Source organism: Hemitrygon akajei, chromosome 11 (assembly GCF_048418815.1).
Source record: "Hemitrygon akajei chromosome 11, sHemAka1.3, whole genome shotgun sequence".
Classification (NCBI taxonomy): domain Eukaryota; kingdom Metazoa; phylum Chordata; class Chondrichthyes; order Myliobatiformes; family Dasyatidae; genus Hemitrygon; species Hemitrygon akajei.
Genome location: NC_133134.1, coordinates 30859727 through 30877708, shown reverse-complemented (window position 1 = coordinate 30877708; position 17982 = coordinate 30859727). Strand labels below are relative to the sequence as shown.

The window sequence follows — 17982 nt, the reverse complement described above, 5'->3', positions numbered from 1 at the left end:
GGCATTTAAACTAGACTTGCAGGGGGGATGGGAGCCAGAGTGTCAGAACAGTTAGTGAAGAGATTGTGGAGACAGATGTTGGTAAGACCTCAGACAAAGTCAGGCATCAAAAGGTTGAACATGTTGTAAACAGTGTCCTAGGATGCATATATTTCAATGCCAGAAGTATTGTAGGAAAGGTGGGTGAGCTCAGGACATGGATCAACACCTGAAATTATGACATCGTAGCCTTTAGTGAGATTTGGCTGCAGGAGGGTCAGGACTGGCAGCTCAATATTCAGGCATTCTGTTGTTTTAGATGTGACAAAGCAGGAGGGATTAAAAGAGGAGGGATGGCATTACTAATCAGGGAAAGTGTCAACGGCAGTGCTCCGTCAGGACAATCTGGAGAACTCAAGTAGTGAGAAGTTATTGATGGAACTGAGAAGTAAGAAAGGTATGACCACATTACTGGGGCTATATTACTGACCTAATGATTACTAATGATCCTAGGGAGTTAGAGGAACAAATTTGTAATGACATTGCAAATTGTTGTAAGAAACATAAGGATGTTAGAGTAGGAGACTTTAACTTTCCACATATTGACTGGGAATCCAATACTGTCAAAGGACTAGATGGGATAGAGTTTGTCAAATGTGTTCAAGGAAGTTTCCTTTATCAGTACATAGAAGTTCCAATAAGAGAGTGTGTGATACTGGATTTGCTCTTAGGGAACCACTCAGGACATGTGACAGAAGTTTGTGTAGGGGAACACTTTGCATCCAGTGACCACAATGCTATTAGTTTCAAAGTAAATATGCAAAGAGATGGGTATGGTCTGCAAGTTGAGATTCTAAATTGGAAAAAGGCCAATTCTGATGGCATCAGAAATGATCTGGCGAGTGTGGATTGGGACTGACTGTGTCTGGCAAAGGTGTACTTGGAAAGTGGGAGGCCTTCGAAAACAAAATTCTGAGAGTACAAATCATGCATGTGCCTGTCAGAATAAAAAGTAAAGATAACAAGTGTAAGGGAGCTTGGTTTTCAAGAGATATTGAGATCCTGGTTAAGAGCAAAACGGAGTTGCATAGCAGGTATAGGCAAGTAGGAACAAATGAGATGCCTATGGAGTACAAGAAATCCCAGCGAACACTTCAGAAAGAAATCAGGAAGGCTAAAAGAAGGCATGAAGTTGCTCCAGCAGACAAGGCGAAAGGGAATCCTAAGGGATCCTATAGGTATGTTAAAAGCAAAAGGGTTGCTAGGGACAAAATTGATCCTCTGGGAGACTAGAATAGTAATCCAGGTGTGCAGCCAAAACAGATGGGGGAGACCTTAAATGCATTTTTTGCATCTGTATTTACTCGGGAGACAGATAGAGTCTATAGAAGTGAGGCAAAGCGGCATCAATTTCATGGACCTTGTACAGATTACAAAGAAGGAGTTTTATGCTACCCTGAGGCAAATCAGGGTGAATAAATCCCTAGGGTCTGACAAAGTGTTCCCTCAGAATCTATGGGAAGCAAGAGCAGAAATTACGGAGGCCCTAGCAGAGATATTTGCAACATCCTTAGCAACAGGAGAGGCACCAGAAGATTGAAGGTTAGCCAATGTTGTTTCACTGTTTAAGAAGGCTCTGGACAGAAACCAGCCAATTACTGTATAGGCTAGAGAGTCTGACATCAGTGGGGGGAGAATTATTGGAAGATATTCTTAGGGATTGGATATGTAAGTATTTGGATAGACCTGAACTGATTAAGTATAGTCAGCATGGCTTCACGAGTGGTAGATCATGCCTAACCAATCTTATAGATATTTTCAAGGAAGTTACCAGGAAACTGGATGAAGGCAAGGCAATGGATATTGTCTAAATGGACTTTAGTAAGGCATTTGACAAGGTCCCACGTGGGAGCTGGTCAAGAAGATTCAGTTGCTCAGAATCCAGGATGAGGTAGAAAACTGGATTAGCAATTGGCTTTGTCAGAGAAGCCAGAGAGTGGTAGTAGAGGGTTGCCTCTCTGACAGGGATTGGTGCTGGGTCCTCTGTTGTCTGTCATCTATATCAATGATCTGGATGATGGTGTGGTTAATTGGATCAGCAAATTTTACAGAAGACACCAAAATGGAGGGTGTAGTGGACAATAAGAAAGGCTATCAGAGCTTGCAGAGGGATCTGCATCAGTTGGAAAAATGGGCTGATAAGTGGCAGATGGAATTTAATGCGGACAAGTGCAAAGTTTTGCACTTCACTGGGACCAACCAGGGTAGGTCTAGAACAGTGAACGGTAGGGCATTGAGGAGTGTGGTAGAACGAAGGGATATGGGAATACTGGTCCATAGTCCATTGAAAGTGGCATCACAGATAGATAGGGTCATAAAGAAAGCTTTTGGCACATTAGCCTTCATACATCAATGTATTGAGAAGATGCAATGTTATATTGAAGTTGTATAAGACATTGGCGAAGCCTAATTTAAAGTATTGTGTGCAGTTTTGGTCACCTACCTACAGGAAAGTTGTAAACAAATTGAAAAAGTGCAGAGAAGATATACAAGGATGTTGCCAGGTCTGAAGGATCCGAGTTATGAGGAAGGATTGAATAGGTTAGAACTGTATTCTTTAGAACATAGAAGATTGAGAGAAGATTTGATAGAGGTATAGATAGGGTAAATGCAAGCAGGCTTTTTCCACTGAGGTTGGGTGGGAGTACAACCAGAGGTCATGGCTTAAAGGTGAGAGGTGAAAAGTTTAAGAGGAACATGAGAGGAAACGTTTTCACTCAGTGTGGAATGAGCTGCCAGCACAAGTGGTTATTGCAGGCTTGATTCCAATGTTTATGAGAAGTTCGGGTAGATACATGGATAGTAGGGATATAGAGGGCTATGATCCAGGTGTAGGTCATTGTGAGTAGGCAGTTTAAATGCTTTTGGCATGGACTAGATGGGCCGAGGGCCTGTTTCTGTGTGGCATCTCTCTATGACTATGCCATATAAGAAATCAGCGCAGACATCTATTGCAAATAATGGATTGTCTTCATTGCCTTCCTGCATTAAGTAGTGTCAAAAATCACTGCTTTTTAATTCGCCGTTGGTCGGCCCAAATGAATAACATAACACAAGCATATGCAACTGACACTATTTAAAAATGTTTCGATCTAAGCATGGTATAGTGTCTAACAGCCACACTTCATCTTCAGTGCAGACAATGGAGTGCCTTCATACAATGCTTTTGATGATTGCATTGCATCCTCCAAATCTAAATTTTCATTGTGGCATTCAAGATGATTGTTGGTACCTTCAAATTCTTCATAGCTTCTAACTTGCTGAAGTAGCGAAATTGTTTTATTTTCATTCCCAGCCATTCTCATATCCCCAAGCCCAAATACTTGAAAATGCAGTGAGCAAAACAATTCTGAATGTCTTACTGCTTACTTTTCACCATCCATCATGACAAAAATCACAGATTTTTTAATACAAACACATACAACTGACACTATTTAAAAACTGTTCACTTGAAGCACAGTGAAGCACATGCAACTGACACTAGTCGGAAACTGTTCAGCAGCAGTCTCCTGTCCCAATTAAGCAGCACAGTGTCCCAAATAAACAAAGGAAATCTTGGCTATTTTCTCAACTAGTTTTTGTTCTTTACGAGTTGTCCCAAATAAGCAGCTTCCACGATTAACTGATGACCCAATTAACCATGAAAATATGTAGAAAATTGCAAATAAGTGCCTAAAATATACATTAAGCTGTGCAAGGCCTCCAGGGAATTATATTTTTTTTTAGACATGTGCCCTGAGCACTGTGCCCTTTAGGACACTGTTTTAGTTAAGCTGCTAAAGTTATTATTGTCGGCCAGATCATGAAGAAGACCCCTGTGCTTCTTGAATAGTAGTTCGGGATTTTACTTAACAATTAACTGTTAAAGAACAAGGGGTTTTGGTTTAACTTCACAACCTATACATAAAACCTCCGGCTACTCAGTCCCTCCCTCATACTTCATTCAAGTGTTGGTAAAGAAAATACATTCCATTCTTTGAAGGAGAACTGGAGCTCACAACCTACTGGCTGAGAGGAAAGACTAAATACACCAGCAGTCCATTTTTATGAAATGGTAACTATTAAATTACGTAAAAATCAATATAAGTACTATGAGAGTAACCTTTCTATTGAAATTGAGGAAAGCAAGATGTAAAAAAATAGAATGTAAAACATATTACCCTATATCCTCTCCAGAAGGACTGAATTACAAGAGCTGCTTCATCTTCTGACAACAAAAGAGATAGAGGGATTGGCGGCCGAGGACTGAAAAAATAATGAAACAAGCAAACTCTTGATTATAAAATTATTGTTATGTTATTCTACAATTTATTGTTCTTTGATCCTACCTCAAAAAGGTGTTAACAAATTCTGGAAGGAAAGAATGAAGAAAGCTAAGGAGGAAACAAATTACATTTTGAACCAAATTACTTCTTTCTGCAAGATTGCTTAACAGTCAAAATAATAGACAATAATCACATAAAGTAATCCAGACAACTTTAATATTTTCTCTACAATTTCTTAATCATAGTATTTGAAATAAATCCAACAAGACATGACAACAGATGAATGAACTAAATAAGTCAAGTCAAGTCACTTTTATTGTCATTTCAATCATAACTGCTGGTACAGTACATAGTAAAAATGAGACAACGTTTTTCAGGACCATGGTGTTGTTAAATGACTCAGTACAAAAACTAGACTGAACTACGTAAAAAAACAACACAGAGAAAAAAAAACACACAACTACACTAGACTACAGGCCTATCCAGGACTGCATAAAGTGCACAAAACAGTGCAGGCATTACAATAAATAATAAACAGGACAATAGGGCAGTAAGGTGTCAGTCCAGACTCTGAAGAACTTTAATTGGTCACTTAGCTAATGCACTTGATTTGCCTCACTAGAGAAATTTAAACAATATAACTATGCAGAGATTTTACCAGGCCACATTGATTTAGCAAGCATGAGTGATTAGACCACTGGGATTTTGCATACAATTCAATAGAAAAACAACCTACTGTATTTCCTTACAAATAGAAATGAAATTGAAAGGAAACCACCCTAACAACTCCACAAATGAGAAACAAAATCTATTTCATTCATTGACAATGAATGAGTGCCCCCCTCTATATTGTTACATAAAACAATGCCCTTTTCACTAACAGCATACAATTAGAATACTTACGCATCTGGAATATTGTTAATACACATCAGGTCTACGGCAAATTTTGAATACGCACTCTGTGCTGCACTCCCAAGTAGCACACAAGGTGCTTTTATGGAAGAAGGTAGGTATGGGACTGAAAGGGTAATGAGAAGGATGGCCTGAGGCATCATCTACAAGCTAAATCAAAAACACAAGTTTTGCATTGGGATCAGCAGTGGTAGAAAGGAGGCCACAGTCAGTTGTCAGAAAAGACGTGTGTTGGATGAACAGCCAGCCTCAAAAGAGAGTTGAGAGAATTTCAACAAGAGAAAGCCTTTGCAGGGGATAAAAAATAAGGGGTTGCAGGGCTTTTCAACAAACAATAAAATATACCACCAGCAGTGAAGGCCTGGTTTTGTTTGTGTGGTACATAACACAAAGATCCAAGGTCCACTATGCATTTCCCTACAGCTTGTATGTGCCAGATGGAAGACTTGATTGAAAATCTCAAACTTACTAATTTGCATACTAGCCTTTGATTTGCTTTTAAAAATATATCTTTAAGGAAATTCAATTACATATTGCACATTGTGCTATCTGATAAAATTTCTAGCTTCAGATCTTCCAACTAATTGCAAGCCGTTTTGAAAGATCTGGCAGACTGTATGAAGACAACTTGAACACAATTTCCAAATCCACTATCTTGTTTCCTAGATTTCAAGTAATTGAAACAAAACCTGCTGAAATCTGCAAATTCAAAAATAACCTCATGACCAGGGTTAACCAACTTAAAAAGGAAAATCTGTTAACTTACAAACTTAGCAAAGCAATCATCAAGGTAATTAATTCCTTTGGTGCAGTTTAAACATTTTCTGCTCTGAGAGTTTCATAGCTCCACTAGTTAATTTAATTGTCGGAATGATCATAGGTATTCTCCAAAAATCAACTAAAGCAACAAACAACAGCTTTGCTAGGAGTTCTAAAAAGAGATTAAAATAAACATATGGTTTGAGTACATTTTAGCATCTTTAATTCACTTCTTGGATTTAAAGCCAATTAGAAGATTTCAGCTACTACTAATCATGATACTATAATGATACATATTTACTCCAAACCTTTTTAAGGAAGATGATCCTTATAGGAGTGATTGAAATAAAACCAATGATGACAAATGGAGATTAATTTGTACTCTGGAACAAACAGTATGATAAGTTCTCTGACTTGAAGATAGGTAGTGATAGTGGAAATGCAGTATCTGCAGTTAGGGAACATAATTTCAGTTACATATGATAAGGGAATAGACATCAAATTTACTCTTAATAATTATGGTTGGAAATGTTATAATTTCCTAATCAATCAATTAATCATTTACCTTTTGAAATCCCCCCCCCCCAAATAGGACTTATCCCCTACATAAGTCAAAAGAGTAAGACAGGCAAATGATGAATTAAACTTCTTAAGACCAAGCAACACACTCAAAATGCTGGAGGAACTCAGCAGGCCAGGCAGCATCTATGGAAAAGAGTACAGTCAATGTTTTGGGCCAAAGCCCTTCGGCAGGACTGGAAAGAAAAAGCTGAGGAGTAGATTTAAAAGGTGAGGGGAGGGGAGAGAGAAGCACAAGGTGATAGGTGAAACCTGAAGGGGGAAGGATGAAGCAAAGAGCTGGGAAGTTGATTTGTAAAAGAGACAGAAGGCCAGATAAGAAACAAAAGGGGGTTGAAGCACCAGAGGGAGGCAATGGGTGGGTAAGGAGATCAGGTGAGAGAGGGAAAAGGGGATGGAAATGGTGAAGGGGTGGGGTCATTACCGGATGTTCAAGAAATTGATGATCATGCCATCAAGTTGGAGGCTACCCATATGGAATATGAGTTGTTCCTCCAACCTAAGTGTGGCCTCATCACAACAGTGGAGGAGGCTGTGGATAGACAAATGGGAATGGGAATGGGAAGTGGAATTAAAATGGGTGGCCACTGGGAGATTCTGTTTTTTCTGGTGGACAGAGCGGTCTCCCAATCTACGTTGGGTCTCACCAATACACAGGAGGCCATACCGGGAGCACCAGACACAGTAGATGATCCCAGCAGACTCACAGGTGAAGTGTTGTCTCACCTGGATGGACTGTTTAGGACCCTGAATGGTTGTGAGGGAGCAGGTGAAGGGCAGGTGTAGCACTTGTGGCACTTGTAAGGATAAGTGCCAGAAGGGAGATTAGTTGGGGGGCGGGGGGGTGAATACATTGACAAGGGAGTTGCATAGGGAATGATCAAAGTGAATTTTAATCATATAGAAAATTGGTCAATATGAATAAATATAAAACAATGAAATAAATATTTTGCATCAGTTCTTCCCTGCAGAAGGTATAAGTAGCATCCCAGAAGTACTGTAAATAGATTGTAAGCAAGGGAAGAACTTGGGAAAGTTAGCCAGGACAGTGAGTTTTGATTACAGTTTTTCAAAATTCTGTAGATTTGAGGAAGGTTCCATTAGATTAGAAAATAGAAAATATAATACCTTCATTCATGAAAAGAGGAAAGCAAAAACAGTAACTGATAGGCCAATTAACTTACCATCTGCCATTGGGAAAATGTTAGAAAATTTTATTAAAGATTTTATAGCAAGGCACTTAGAAAGAAAATCAAGGTAAAGTCAACATGGTCAATGGAAAGTTTTACTATTACTCTATATTTCAAGCTATCTTTGTACTCTTATCAATCTTTTCATCGTTCTGTTCTTTTTTTTAATGCTCTGTCATTCTTCAGGTGTATCATCCATTTTTGCAGAATATGTTTCCCTTTCTGGCTATTGCAGGATTTAACATCATTAGCTAGCCACAGAAAGTAGATTCTTCCCTTAGTATTGACCTCTTTCTTGCAGCAAATTGCTTAAATAGTGATCCTCTCCACCACCCACCCCCTTCCACTCTGCCTAGCATTCCTAATATTAACTTCTGGTTGTTCAGTGTCAGGGATGGTGATCCTGCATCAATGAGACCTCATGTTGGCTCTCATGCTGAAATGTTAACACCTTTTTGCCTCACTGACCCACTGAATTACTCTAGTGTTCTGTTCTTTTTTCCATAATTCAGGATCTGCAGTCTTTTGTCATTATAGTGATCCTACTGTTCAGTTACTTTTATATTCTCTTTGCACAAATAAGTATATACAGTACTGTGTAGAAGTCTCAGGCACTTAAATATAACTAGGGCACCGAAGACTTACACAGTACTGTAGTAATTTTAATGTATGTGCTGTACTGCTCTCACAGAAAAAAACAAATTTCATGACATATGTGGGCGATGATAAACCTGATTCCGATCTGGGTCTCTATATATTCCTACTGAGGGTAGGAAGGGGGTAGGGAGAGGTTAATCATGGTTATGAAAAGGGGAAGGGAGAAGGGAGAGAGAGGGAAGCAACAGGGAGACATTCTGCAATGATCCATAAATCAATTGTTTGGAATCAAATGACCTTGCCTGGTATCTCAGGGCAGGTGGATCTGCACCTGCATCACCACCCCCACCACCCCTGGCACTCCTTCTCTGCCTCCTGTCACATGCGCCTCTTACCTTGCCATTCCCAGCATTCTTTGCTCCTGCCAGATTTACAAGCCTCTCCTTCATATGTTCTACCAGTCTGTTGTCACTCTTTGCTCCATGTTGACAAGTACAGTACTGTGCAAAGTCTTAGGTGCCCCAGCTACATATATGTGACTAAGACTTTAACACAGCACTGTAATTGCCAATCTACTTTTGATTGTGTTCCTCCAACATCACGTTTCCATAGTTATGGTCTAGTTATGGAATATGTTACGAACCCCGTAACTGGGTCACTTACCAGCAAAGATAGAGAGGTCCGTTGAAGTCTGATGGTACTATTTTAACAGTATTTATTGATAAAAATACACAAAAATAATATCAATGCAACCATACAGATAATATACGTCGTCAATTCTAAATCTAAAAGCGTGGGTATAATAATAATCAGTAAGAAATAACTCTATCATTGTCTAGGGGATAATGTATTGTCCGATGGAAATATAAAAGTCACTCAAGTTCATTCAAGCTGCAGGCTGCAGCCTTTGGTTGGAGTCAAGAGAGAGAGTTTAAAACTTGCCCATTCCTTTTATGATGTCAATCCTTCGAGAGTCGTTGGGGCTGATTTCTCCTTTGTTTTAGCTAAAGCCGTTCTTCCGTGGCAAGGCCCACCAATTCCGAGGCAAATGGAAAAGGACGCACGTGGGCTTTCCACCGGTTTTCGCTATTACGCTGTTACAGGATTTCTAGCGTTTCTTCTGGTGCGTCTAAAGGGGCTGTTCCCCCAGACCCTCTTTTATCCTGACTCACAGGGTCTCAGATGTCAATCAGGGTGGAGGGATGCCTCCCCTCAACCAGCCCACTTTTGGTCATTCCCTGAGGGCTTCAAATAAATAGCACCATACTCAATACACAATTCCGTCTCCAAGAGACAATGGCCGTTTCCCGTAGCTTTGTATCGCCGAGGGGCCAAGACATTCCAAACGTCTCTCTCTCATTTCCTGGGTCTCCTGACCTGAATTAATAGCGATCTTGCGATTCTCAAAAAGGAGGGGGCTACTTTGGGACCCTTCGACCCCTCAGAGTTGGGCACAGGCATAACAAATAATACTGCAAGAACTCCAGGACAATATCAGGATCCAACATTGCATCAGATGGTGCACATCAATACAGCAGTTTATAATTAGACTACTTATGTGAGGATGCCTTGGATCTAAAACAACGTTCTGCTCAGTATAAGGTGCATTAGTAATGTTATACTGGTAGTCAATTTGCTCCCTTTACACTTGGATCTTACATAAAGACAAAAAGTGTAACTCTAAACTTCCTAGAGGTTGTTTGGAACAAGTTATTTTTTCAGACAAGCATATGGGTTATTTTCTGTTAATGCACTTGTAAAGATTTCCATCAACAAAAATACATCTTGGCTGCAAACATTCTTCTTCTGATCATGTTCCTATCATTGAATCTCTATTACCCAATATCTTGACTGCAGTTTCCATGATGAAGAAAGTAAATCCAAATAACGGTCGATAGCACAAGCATTGCCTATTATGGCTTAATTAAAATACAAAATCATGAAAAAGTTTGCAGATTGTTCTGTGTCAGGAAGTAGAGGCGACTTTGGCCCTTCTTGCAAACAGACTTCGGTAGATCTCAACTTCAGTAAAATAAAGGAGATGGTGATGGACTTTAGGAAGATTAAGCCTGTACTACTCTCTGTTACCATTGATGGTGAGGACATGGATGTGGTGAAGACCTACAAGTACCTGGGGGTGCACCTGGATGACAAACTTGAACACAGTACCAACACAGAGGCTGTGTAACAGAAGGGACAGAGTTGCCTCTATTTCCTGAGGAGAATGAGGTCCTTTGGAGTATGCAGGCCTCTCCTTCACATGTTCTACCAGTCTGTTGTTGCCAGTATAATCTTATATGCGGTGGTGTGCTGGGGCAATGGCATCAACACGGGTGATGCCAACAGGCTCAATAAACCGATTTGAAAAGGTGGCTCTGTTACAGGAGTCACAGTGGAGGCTGTGGTAGAACAAAGGACTCTATGGAAAATCCTGGCATTTTTGGATAATGTTTCTCCAGACACCAGAATAAAAAGGTGGAGGTAGTGGAAGGAGGCTAGCTAAGTGGAATAGATGAAGCCAGGTGGGTGGGAAAGGTAAAGGGCTGGAGAAGGAGGATGGAGAGGAGAATGGACCATAGGAGAAAGGGAAGGAGGAGGGAATCCGGGGGAAGAGGTAAAAGGCCAGACTAGGGAATAAAAGAAAAGGGGAGGGGAAGCAAATCTATTTTTTTACTGGAAGGGGAAATCAATATTCCTGCCATCAGGTTGAAGGCTACCCAGACAGAATATATAAGGTGTTGCTCCTCTTCTTGGTACAAGAGGACATGGACTGACATGTCAGAGTTGGAATTGGAATTGGAATTAAAAGGTTTGGCCACCAGGAGGTTCCGCCTTTGGCGGATGGAGCAGAGGTGCTCGACAAAGTGGTACAGTACTCCAAATAACCACAACCATTTACATTTGGAGAACTAAATGGAAAAATATTACACCATAAATTGCACGACTGGAAAGTGACCCTCGAGATTTGATGTTTCTTTGCACAAATTTAAAAGGTATTTGGGTCAGCTGATAAAATGTTTGTATGGTCCAATAGTTTATTTATGTAAATAAATTAAATATTTATATATTACTAGGCACAGGTGAACAGCAGGTGGGAACAGATAAGAATTTTATTCTCCTAATAATCTGTGACCTTTGACTTAATGCAGACAAAAAGTGGTAGACAGGGCAGTAAGATATGGGAAGTGATGGAACTTCAGGGTCTTCCTGATTACTACATCCATGGAGCTTTGCAAGCAACTGGTCAAGGAACTGGAAGTTCAGTTGGATGTACTCAAGGTCATCAGGGAGGCTGAAGGTAACATAGATAAGTTAGGAAAGCGTTTAATTGAAGTAAGGGGAAATATGAAGCTATCAGGCAGGAACTTGGAAGCATAAATTGGGAAGACACATTCTCAGGGAAATGTATGACAGAGATGTGGCAAATGTTCAGGGGATATTTGCGTGGCATTCTGCATAGGTACGTTCCAATGAGACAGGGAAAGGATGGTAGGGTACAGGAACTATGGTGTACAAAGGATGTTGAAAATCTAGTCAAGAAGAAAAGCTTACTAAAGGTTCAAAAAACTAGGTAATGATAGCGATCTAGAATATTATAAGGCTAGCAGTAAGGAGCTTAAGAATTAGGAGAGCCAAAAAAGACCAAGAGAAGGCCTTGGTGAGCAGGATTAAGGACCCCCCCCCCCCCCCCACCAAGGCATTCTACAAGAATGTGAAGAGCAAGAGGATAAGACGTGAGAGAATAGGACCAATCAAGTATGACAGTGGAAAAGTGTGTATGGAACTGGAGGAGATAGCTGAGGTACTTAATGAATCCTTTGCTTTAGTATTCACTACAGAAAAGGATCTTGGCGATTGTAGGGATGACTTACACCGAACTGAAAAGCTTGAGCATATAGACATTAAGAAAGAGGATGTGCTGGAGCTTTTGGAAAGCATCAAGTTGGATAAGTCTCCAGGACCGGATGAGATGTACCCAAGGATACTTTGGGAGGCGAGGGAGGAGATAACTGAGCCTCTGGTAATGATCTTTGCATCATCCATGGGGACGGGGGAGGTTCTGGAGGATCGGAGGGTTGCAGATGTTGTTTCCTTATTCAAGAAAAGGAGTAGAGATAGCCCAGGAAATTACAGACCAGTGAGTCTTACTTCAGTGGTTGGTAGGTTGATGGAGAAGATCCTGAGAGGCAGGATTTATGAACATTTGGAGAGGCATATATGATTAGAAATAGTCAGCATGGTTTTGTCAAAGGCAGATCGTGCCTTACGAGCCTGATTGAATTTTTTGAGGATGTGACTAAACACATTGATGAAAGTAGAGCAGTAGATGTAGTGTATATGGATTTCAGCATGGCATTTGATAAGGTACCCCATGAAGGCTTATTGGGAAAGTAAGGAGGCATGGGATCCAAGGGGACCTTGCTTTGTTGATCCAGAACTGGCTTGCCCACAGAAGGCAAAGAGTGGTTGTAGATGGAGGTTGGTGACCAGTGGTGTGCCTCAGGGATCCATTCTGGGACCCCTTCTCTTTGTGATTTTTATAAATGACCTGGATGAGGAAATGGAGGGATGGGCTAGTAAATTTGCTGATGACACAAAGGTTGGGGGTATTGTGGATAGTGTGGAGAGCTGTCAGAGGTTACAGCGGGACATTGATAGGATGCAAATCTGGCCTGAAAAGTGGCAGATGGAGTTCAACCCAGATAAGTATGAGGTGGTTCATTTTGTTAGGTCAAATATGATGGCAGAATATAGTATTAATGGTAAGACTCTTGGCAGTGTGGAGGATCAGAGGGTTCTTGAGGTTCAGGTCCATAGGATACTCAAAGCTGCTGCGCAGGTTGACTCTGTGGTTAAGAAGGCATATGGCGCATTGGCCTTCATCAACTGTGGGATTGAGTTCAAGAGCCGAGAGGTAATGTTACAGCTATATAGGACCCTGGTCAGATCCCACTTGGGTTCTGTGCTCAGTTCTGGTCACCTCACTACAGAAAGGACATGGAAACTATAGAAAGGGTGCAGAAGATATTTACAAGGATGTTGACTGGATTGAGGAGTAAGTTTTTTTACGCAGGAAGTGGTGAGTGTGTGGAATGAACTGCCGGTGATGGTGGTGGAGGCGGATAAGATAGGGTCTTTTAAGAAACTCCTGGATAGCTACATGGAGCTTAGAAAAATTGAGGGCTATGGGTAACCCTAAGTAAGTTCTAAGTTAAGGACATGTTCAGCACAGCTTTGTGGGCTGAAGGGCTTGTATTGTGCTCTGGGTTTTCTATGTTCTATGTTTCTTAGATGAGAGTTTTAATGAGGTGGTTATATTCAAGATGGAAGCCAGATGGGTGACCACTGGGAGAAGTAAGGGGTGTAGGCAGACAGTCACAGTGGCCATTCCCCTCAGTAGGGGGTATGTTCCCTTTGAATATTCCAGTTAATGAGGGGAATAACTGCAGTAGAGTGTGGACAGATCATCAGCAGTAGCACTATGCCTGGCTCTGAGGCGAAGAAGTCAGGAAGAGTGATAATGATAGGGGATTTGTGTAGTTTACTGGAGCTCTCTGAGGATGTGAATAGAAAAATCGATAAGGAGGTAACAGCGGACACCATGTATTTGGATTTTCAAAATATTTCGATTAAGTCCCATACAATAGGTTATTCAACAAAGTTAGAACGCATGCAATAAGGAGTTAAATACTAATTGGTAAGATCATTGGTTTTCAGACAGAAAGAAAATAGTGAAGAATAGACAGATTCTTGTCAGATTGGCAGGGCTGTAAATAATAGACTACTACAGGAAATGATCCTTGGACCCTACCATTCACCATCTATGCCATTCACTTATTTCCTTCTCTGAATGTTCCTGTCTCTTTATGAAAGAGGCCCATATTTTGCCTTGGTAATCATCTCCCCTTTACTTACCTATAAAAGCACAAAGTTTCAGGTTGAAGACCCTTCATCAGACCAGTCCACTCTCATTTTCTATCCTGCTTTATCAATGTCTCGGTCCTCCTTTGCAGTGTTCTAAAATGCTCCCAACTTTCAGGCCTATTGCTATTTCTGCCAGTATTTGTAAGCATCCTCCATGCATTTAATATTATTTTGGATTTTGCTTATTTATTAAAGTTAACATTGACAAAGAAGCTAGAAGTAAGATTGACATTTTTTTTTCACCTTCAGTGTTTTTTTTTAAATTTTGGACAAGTACTTGAAGATGAGGAACTTAAAGAAATACAATGTGAGAGTGAGGTGAGTGAGTACAATTGCTTTTGAAAAAATCCAGCAGAGACATGACAGGCTGAATAATGTCCTTTCATTTCCACTACTCTATTCAAAATGTTTTAAAGAAAATGCATTTTTATGGCTAGTAGGTATCAAAGTGTGTGATGTAACATTTACAAAAAGGACTGGATTTTGCAGAGAAGGCCGATGGAATAGAATCAATTATTTACCATATTTGAACTTTCCCACAGACTTTCAAGGAGATTTTGCAATGGTGATTCTTGACAAGAAACCAACATAAAAACTAAAACAAAATTTAGAATCTTACAGAATTAATCAAGCATATACATATTCTCTTAGACTGACGAATCATGAAGTAAACAATACTGAGTCTCAGCTAGTGTCAGCTGGAAAGTTGAAACTGAATACAATCAGAAGCAGTGGTTAAACTGGGAATGAAAGTGACTCCATATTTATGAAAATTACTTACCTCACCAATGAAAGGAATAAACTGAAATGCAAACCATATTACCATATATATAAGCTAGATATAGTAACTTGATGAATATTCAACATCCATATTCTTGTCTATGTATATGTGTGTACCAAGTAAATGCTCCAGAAGTTGCTACAGATTTATCCATTAAAGATATGCACCGTCACCCTTGCCATTATTTGTCCCTTAAAACTTACGCTGATGAGATTTAGTGGTGTATCCAATACTAAATGATGCAATCAACCCTACATCACCAATTCAGGTCAAGTATTACAGATTTCTTTCTTTGGTTTACTGAATCAAGTTTTCAATTTATTAGTACTCCTAGTGTTCACCACAGACAGAATCTAATGTTTCTTTGATAAATGGACAAAACTGTCAGAAGACGTGTCAGAAAAATAATCCAATTAGTGATGAAAAGGATACTTTTTGTCAATGTAAGAACAAAAGCGAGAATGTTCTTTCCCTTATTTAATAGGGAAACATTTTTCCAAATTAAAGTATTTCCTAATTATATTTAAATCTCTTCATCATTTACTAAATAGAGCTTATTTCAAGATATAGTGATAGTATGAGTAGATAATACTATGGGGGATATATTTGATATGTTCTGTGAATCACTAGATCAAAAGTGCATCACACAAGATAACATGAAATAATTAACTAAATCCCAAGGTGAAATGTTACTAACACTATGTACTTAACATTTAGTAGGAACATTGAATTAATAGAATTCACAGAACGTTCACTGAAAGTATTCTTCTGAAAGCAACTGAGAGCAATTACATATGGGTAGTATGAAAAATTGTGTATCTCCTTGCAAGTAAATTTCTGGAATTTGACTTTGAGTTAAAGCTAACAAAAAATCAACTGCAAATTGCTCAGAAGCATTTGCTAAAAGCACTGAAAATCTCTAGGCAAAATCAAAACTAAGCCTCCAAATTGAGAGAGTGTCAAAACTACCAATTATTTTGAAAGGACACTGTCAAGGATGGAAAAATAATCTTCTCCAATATGAATATGTAGACTTTTTAATAAATAGAATAATGGGTGAATTAACAACTACAAGGAGAGAAATATTACATTGCTGGATGCATACAGAAACAGTTTTTGGGAAAGTTTCTCACACACACACACACACAATGCAGGATTTTAATCTTATGTGACTTGCAATTAGAATTCCCACAGTCCCTTGTGCTAGATTACACAAATTTATTCTAGAAGCAGGTCTGCCCTCAAAATTATTTAGGCTCCTAGCATGAAAGAAGCACCATTGACAGCTTATGCTAAATGCACAATTTTGCAGGCCCTTAAGAAGCTTTAAAATTTAAACTAGTCTTTTTGGGTACAAGTCACTGATAGATACATTTTAAATGTATCAGAAGCAACACACACACAATCCTGGAGGCAGTATTTATGGAGAGGACTAAACAGTCAATGTTTCAGGCCGAGACCCTTTATCCTCATGAATATTTCTTATCAATAACCTATTTCAAGTTGCACTGTATTGGATTTACCTCTATTATATCCATTCAAACACAGAAGGATACAAAACATATTTATTTATCAATGTTTTCTTCTGCTTTCATGAATTTTTGCTTGACTTCTATGACACATGGTTCTACAGAAACAACTCAATTCCAGGATGCAGTCTTTCTTAACTGTTGCCTTTTTACTTGCTAATTATTGCTTTCTGAAAAAAATTACTATTATTTTATATCAATAATCCTCTGTTTCATGCCAAGCTTTCCATCATAGACATATCAAATCCACGCCTTGAAATTCTGTTTGAATAGTTCTCCAACATCTCCATATGAGAGTGGCATAAGCGCTAAAGAAATAGCTTTTTTGTGCCTGACATAGTTTTCCTGCAAATTGCATTCAGTCTTCAAGCAGAATTGCAATGATCAGTAGACTGCAATAAGGAGCAAAAACCTGGCCACTTATCAATGCTTTCAGGCAATGATAGCATTCTAATTGTCACTTAGATATCATCAGCCATTGCAAAACCCAGGTGCTTTATATTCTCTCAATATTGTCTGCAGAAAGCTGAGCATTTTATGCTACTAGACCTAATTCTACTCCCCTCAGAACGCTCCCAAATTTTAATTGTTCCACTTGCTGTATTCTTGATGCAACAAGTTTAATTCTATCAGATTTTCCTAAAACTTACATTGAAAATCCCCTTAAAATGTGGAACACAGTGCATCTAACTGCTTAAATGTGAATCAATTTCACAGGAAGACATTAATTCAGTATTATGAGGATTGACATTGTCTGCATTACTATTGAAAATTAATTAATGTAAATAGGCTAGAGATCTCAAGTGTATGCAGTATGCACATTCAATGCAATACAGAAAAATCATATGTCATGATTCATCTTCAGTGCCAAAATATTCCTGGACTTCTTTCTACTTTCAACCAAAAGTAATGACGTTAATAGGAAATCATGTTTAAGTCTTGTTTTTATCAACATGTTATTTGAGGAAACCTAGTGTCAAAAGTACCTGCTGGCTTTAGAAGAGTCTGTCATTTCCAAATGGAAAGATGTCTGTTTTTAATAGCCTGATTAAGTACTTACTGATCCTGAAGCCAATTTTTAACAAAGGGGATTTCAAAGAAGCCAACAAATTCCTTGCCAAATCTGCTTTGATTGTTGCTGTGAAAAGAAAAGATTTGAATTAGTTTTAATTATAATTAGTTTTTTTCCATCTTTAAATGATCAATAACATACGTTACTAGAAACAAATACACATTTATTAGTGGCATAAAGAACAGCATAATTTAAATTACCACTTACATCACTGGCATAAAAAAAAACATAGTGCATATATGTTAAGTCCAAAAATATACGACTTATTATTCAATATGAAATAAACTGAAAGAGACCTGTTAAAACACAAGAATTTACGTATGGACACATGAGA

General features: G+C 39.1%; 1 protein-coding gene across 2 annotated transcripts in view; it reads right to left on the bottom strand.

Annotated features, from left to right (window-relative positions):
- iqck (IQ motif containing K) overlaps positions 1 to 17982 on the bottom strand; it is a 91261-nt gene that overhangs the window by 15963 nt on the left and 57316 nt on the right. Inside the window, exons 6-8 of one of the 2 annotated variants that reach the window (XM_073060558.1) lie at positions 17637 to 17714; positions 4368 to 4412; positions 4200 to 4284 (exon numbers count right to left, since the gene is read on the bottom strand). In XM_073060558.1, the coding sequence (XP_072916659.1) occupies positions 4200 to 4284; positions 4368 to 4412; positions 17637 to 17714 (208 nt within the window). The remainder of the gene's footprint in view (positions 1 to 4199; positions 4285 to 4367; positions 4413 to 17636; positions 17715 to 17982) is intronic. The other variant, XM_073060559.1, reaches the window with a different exon arrangement.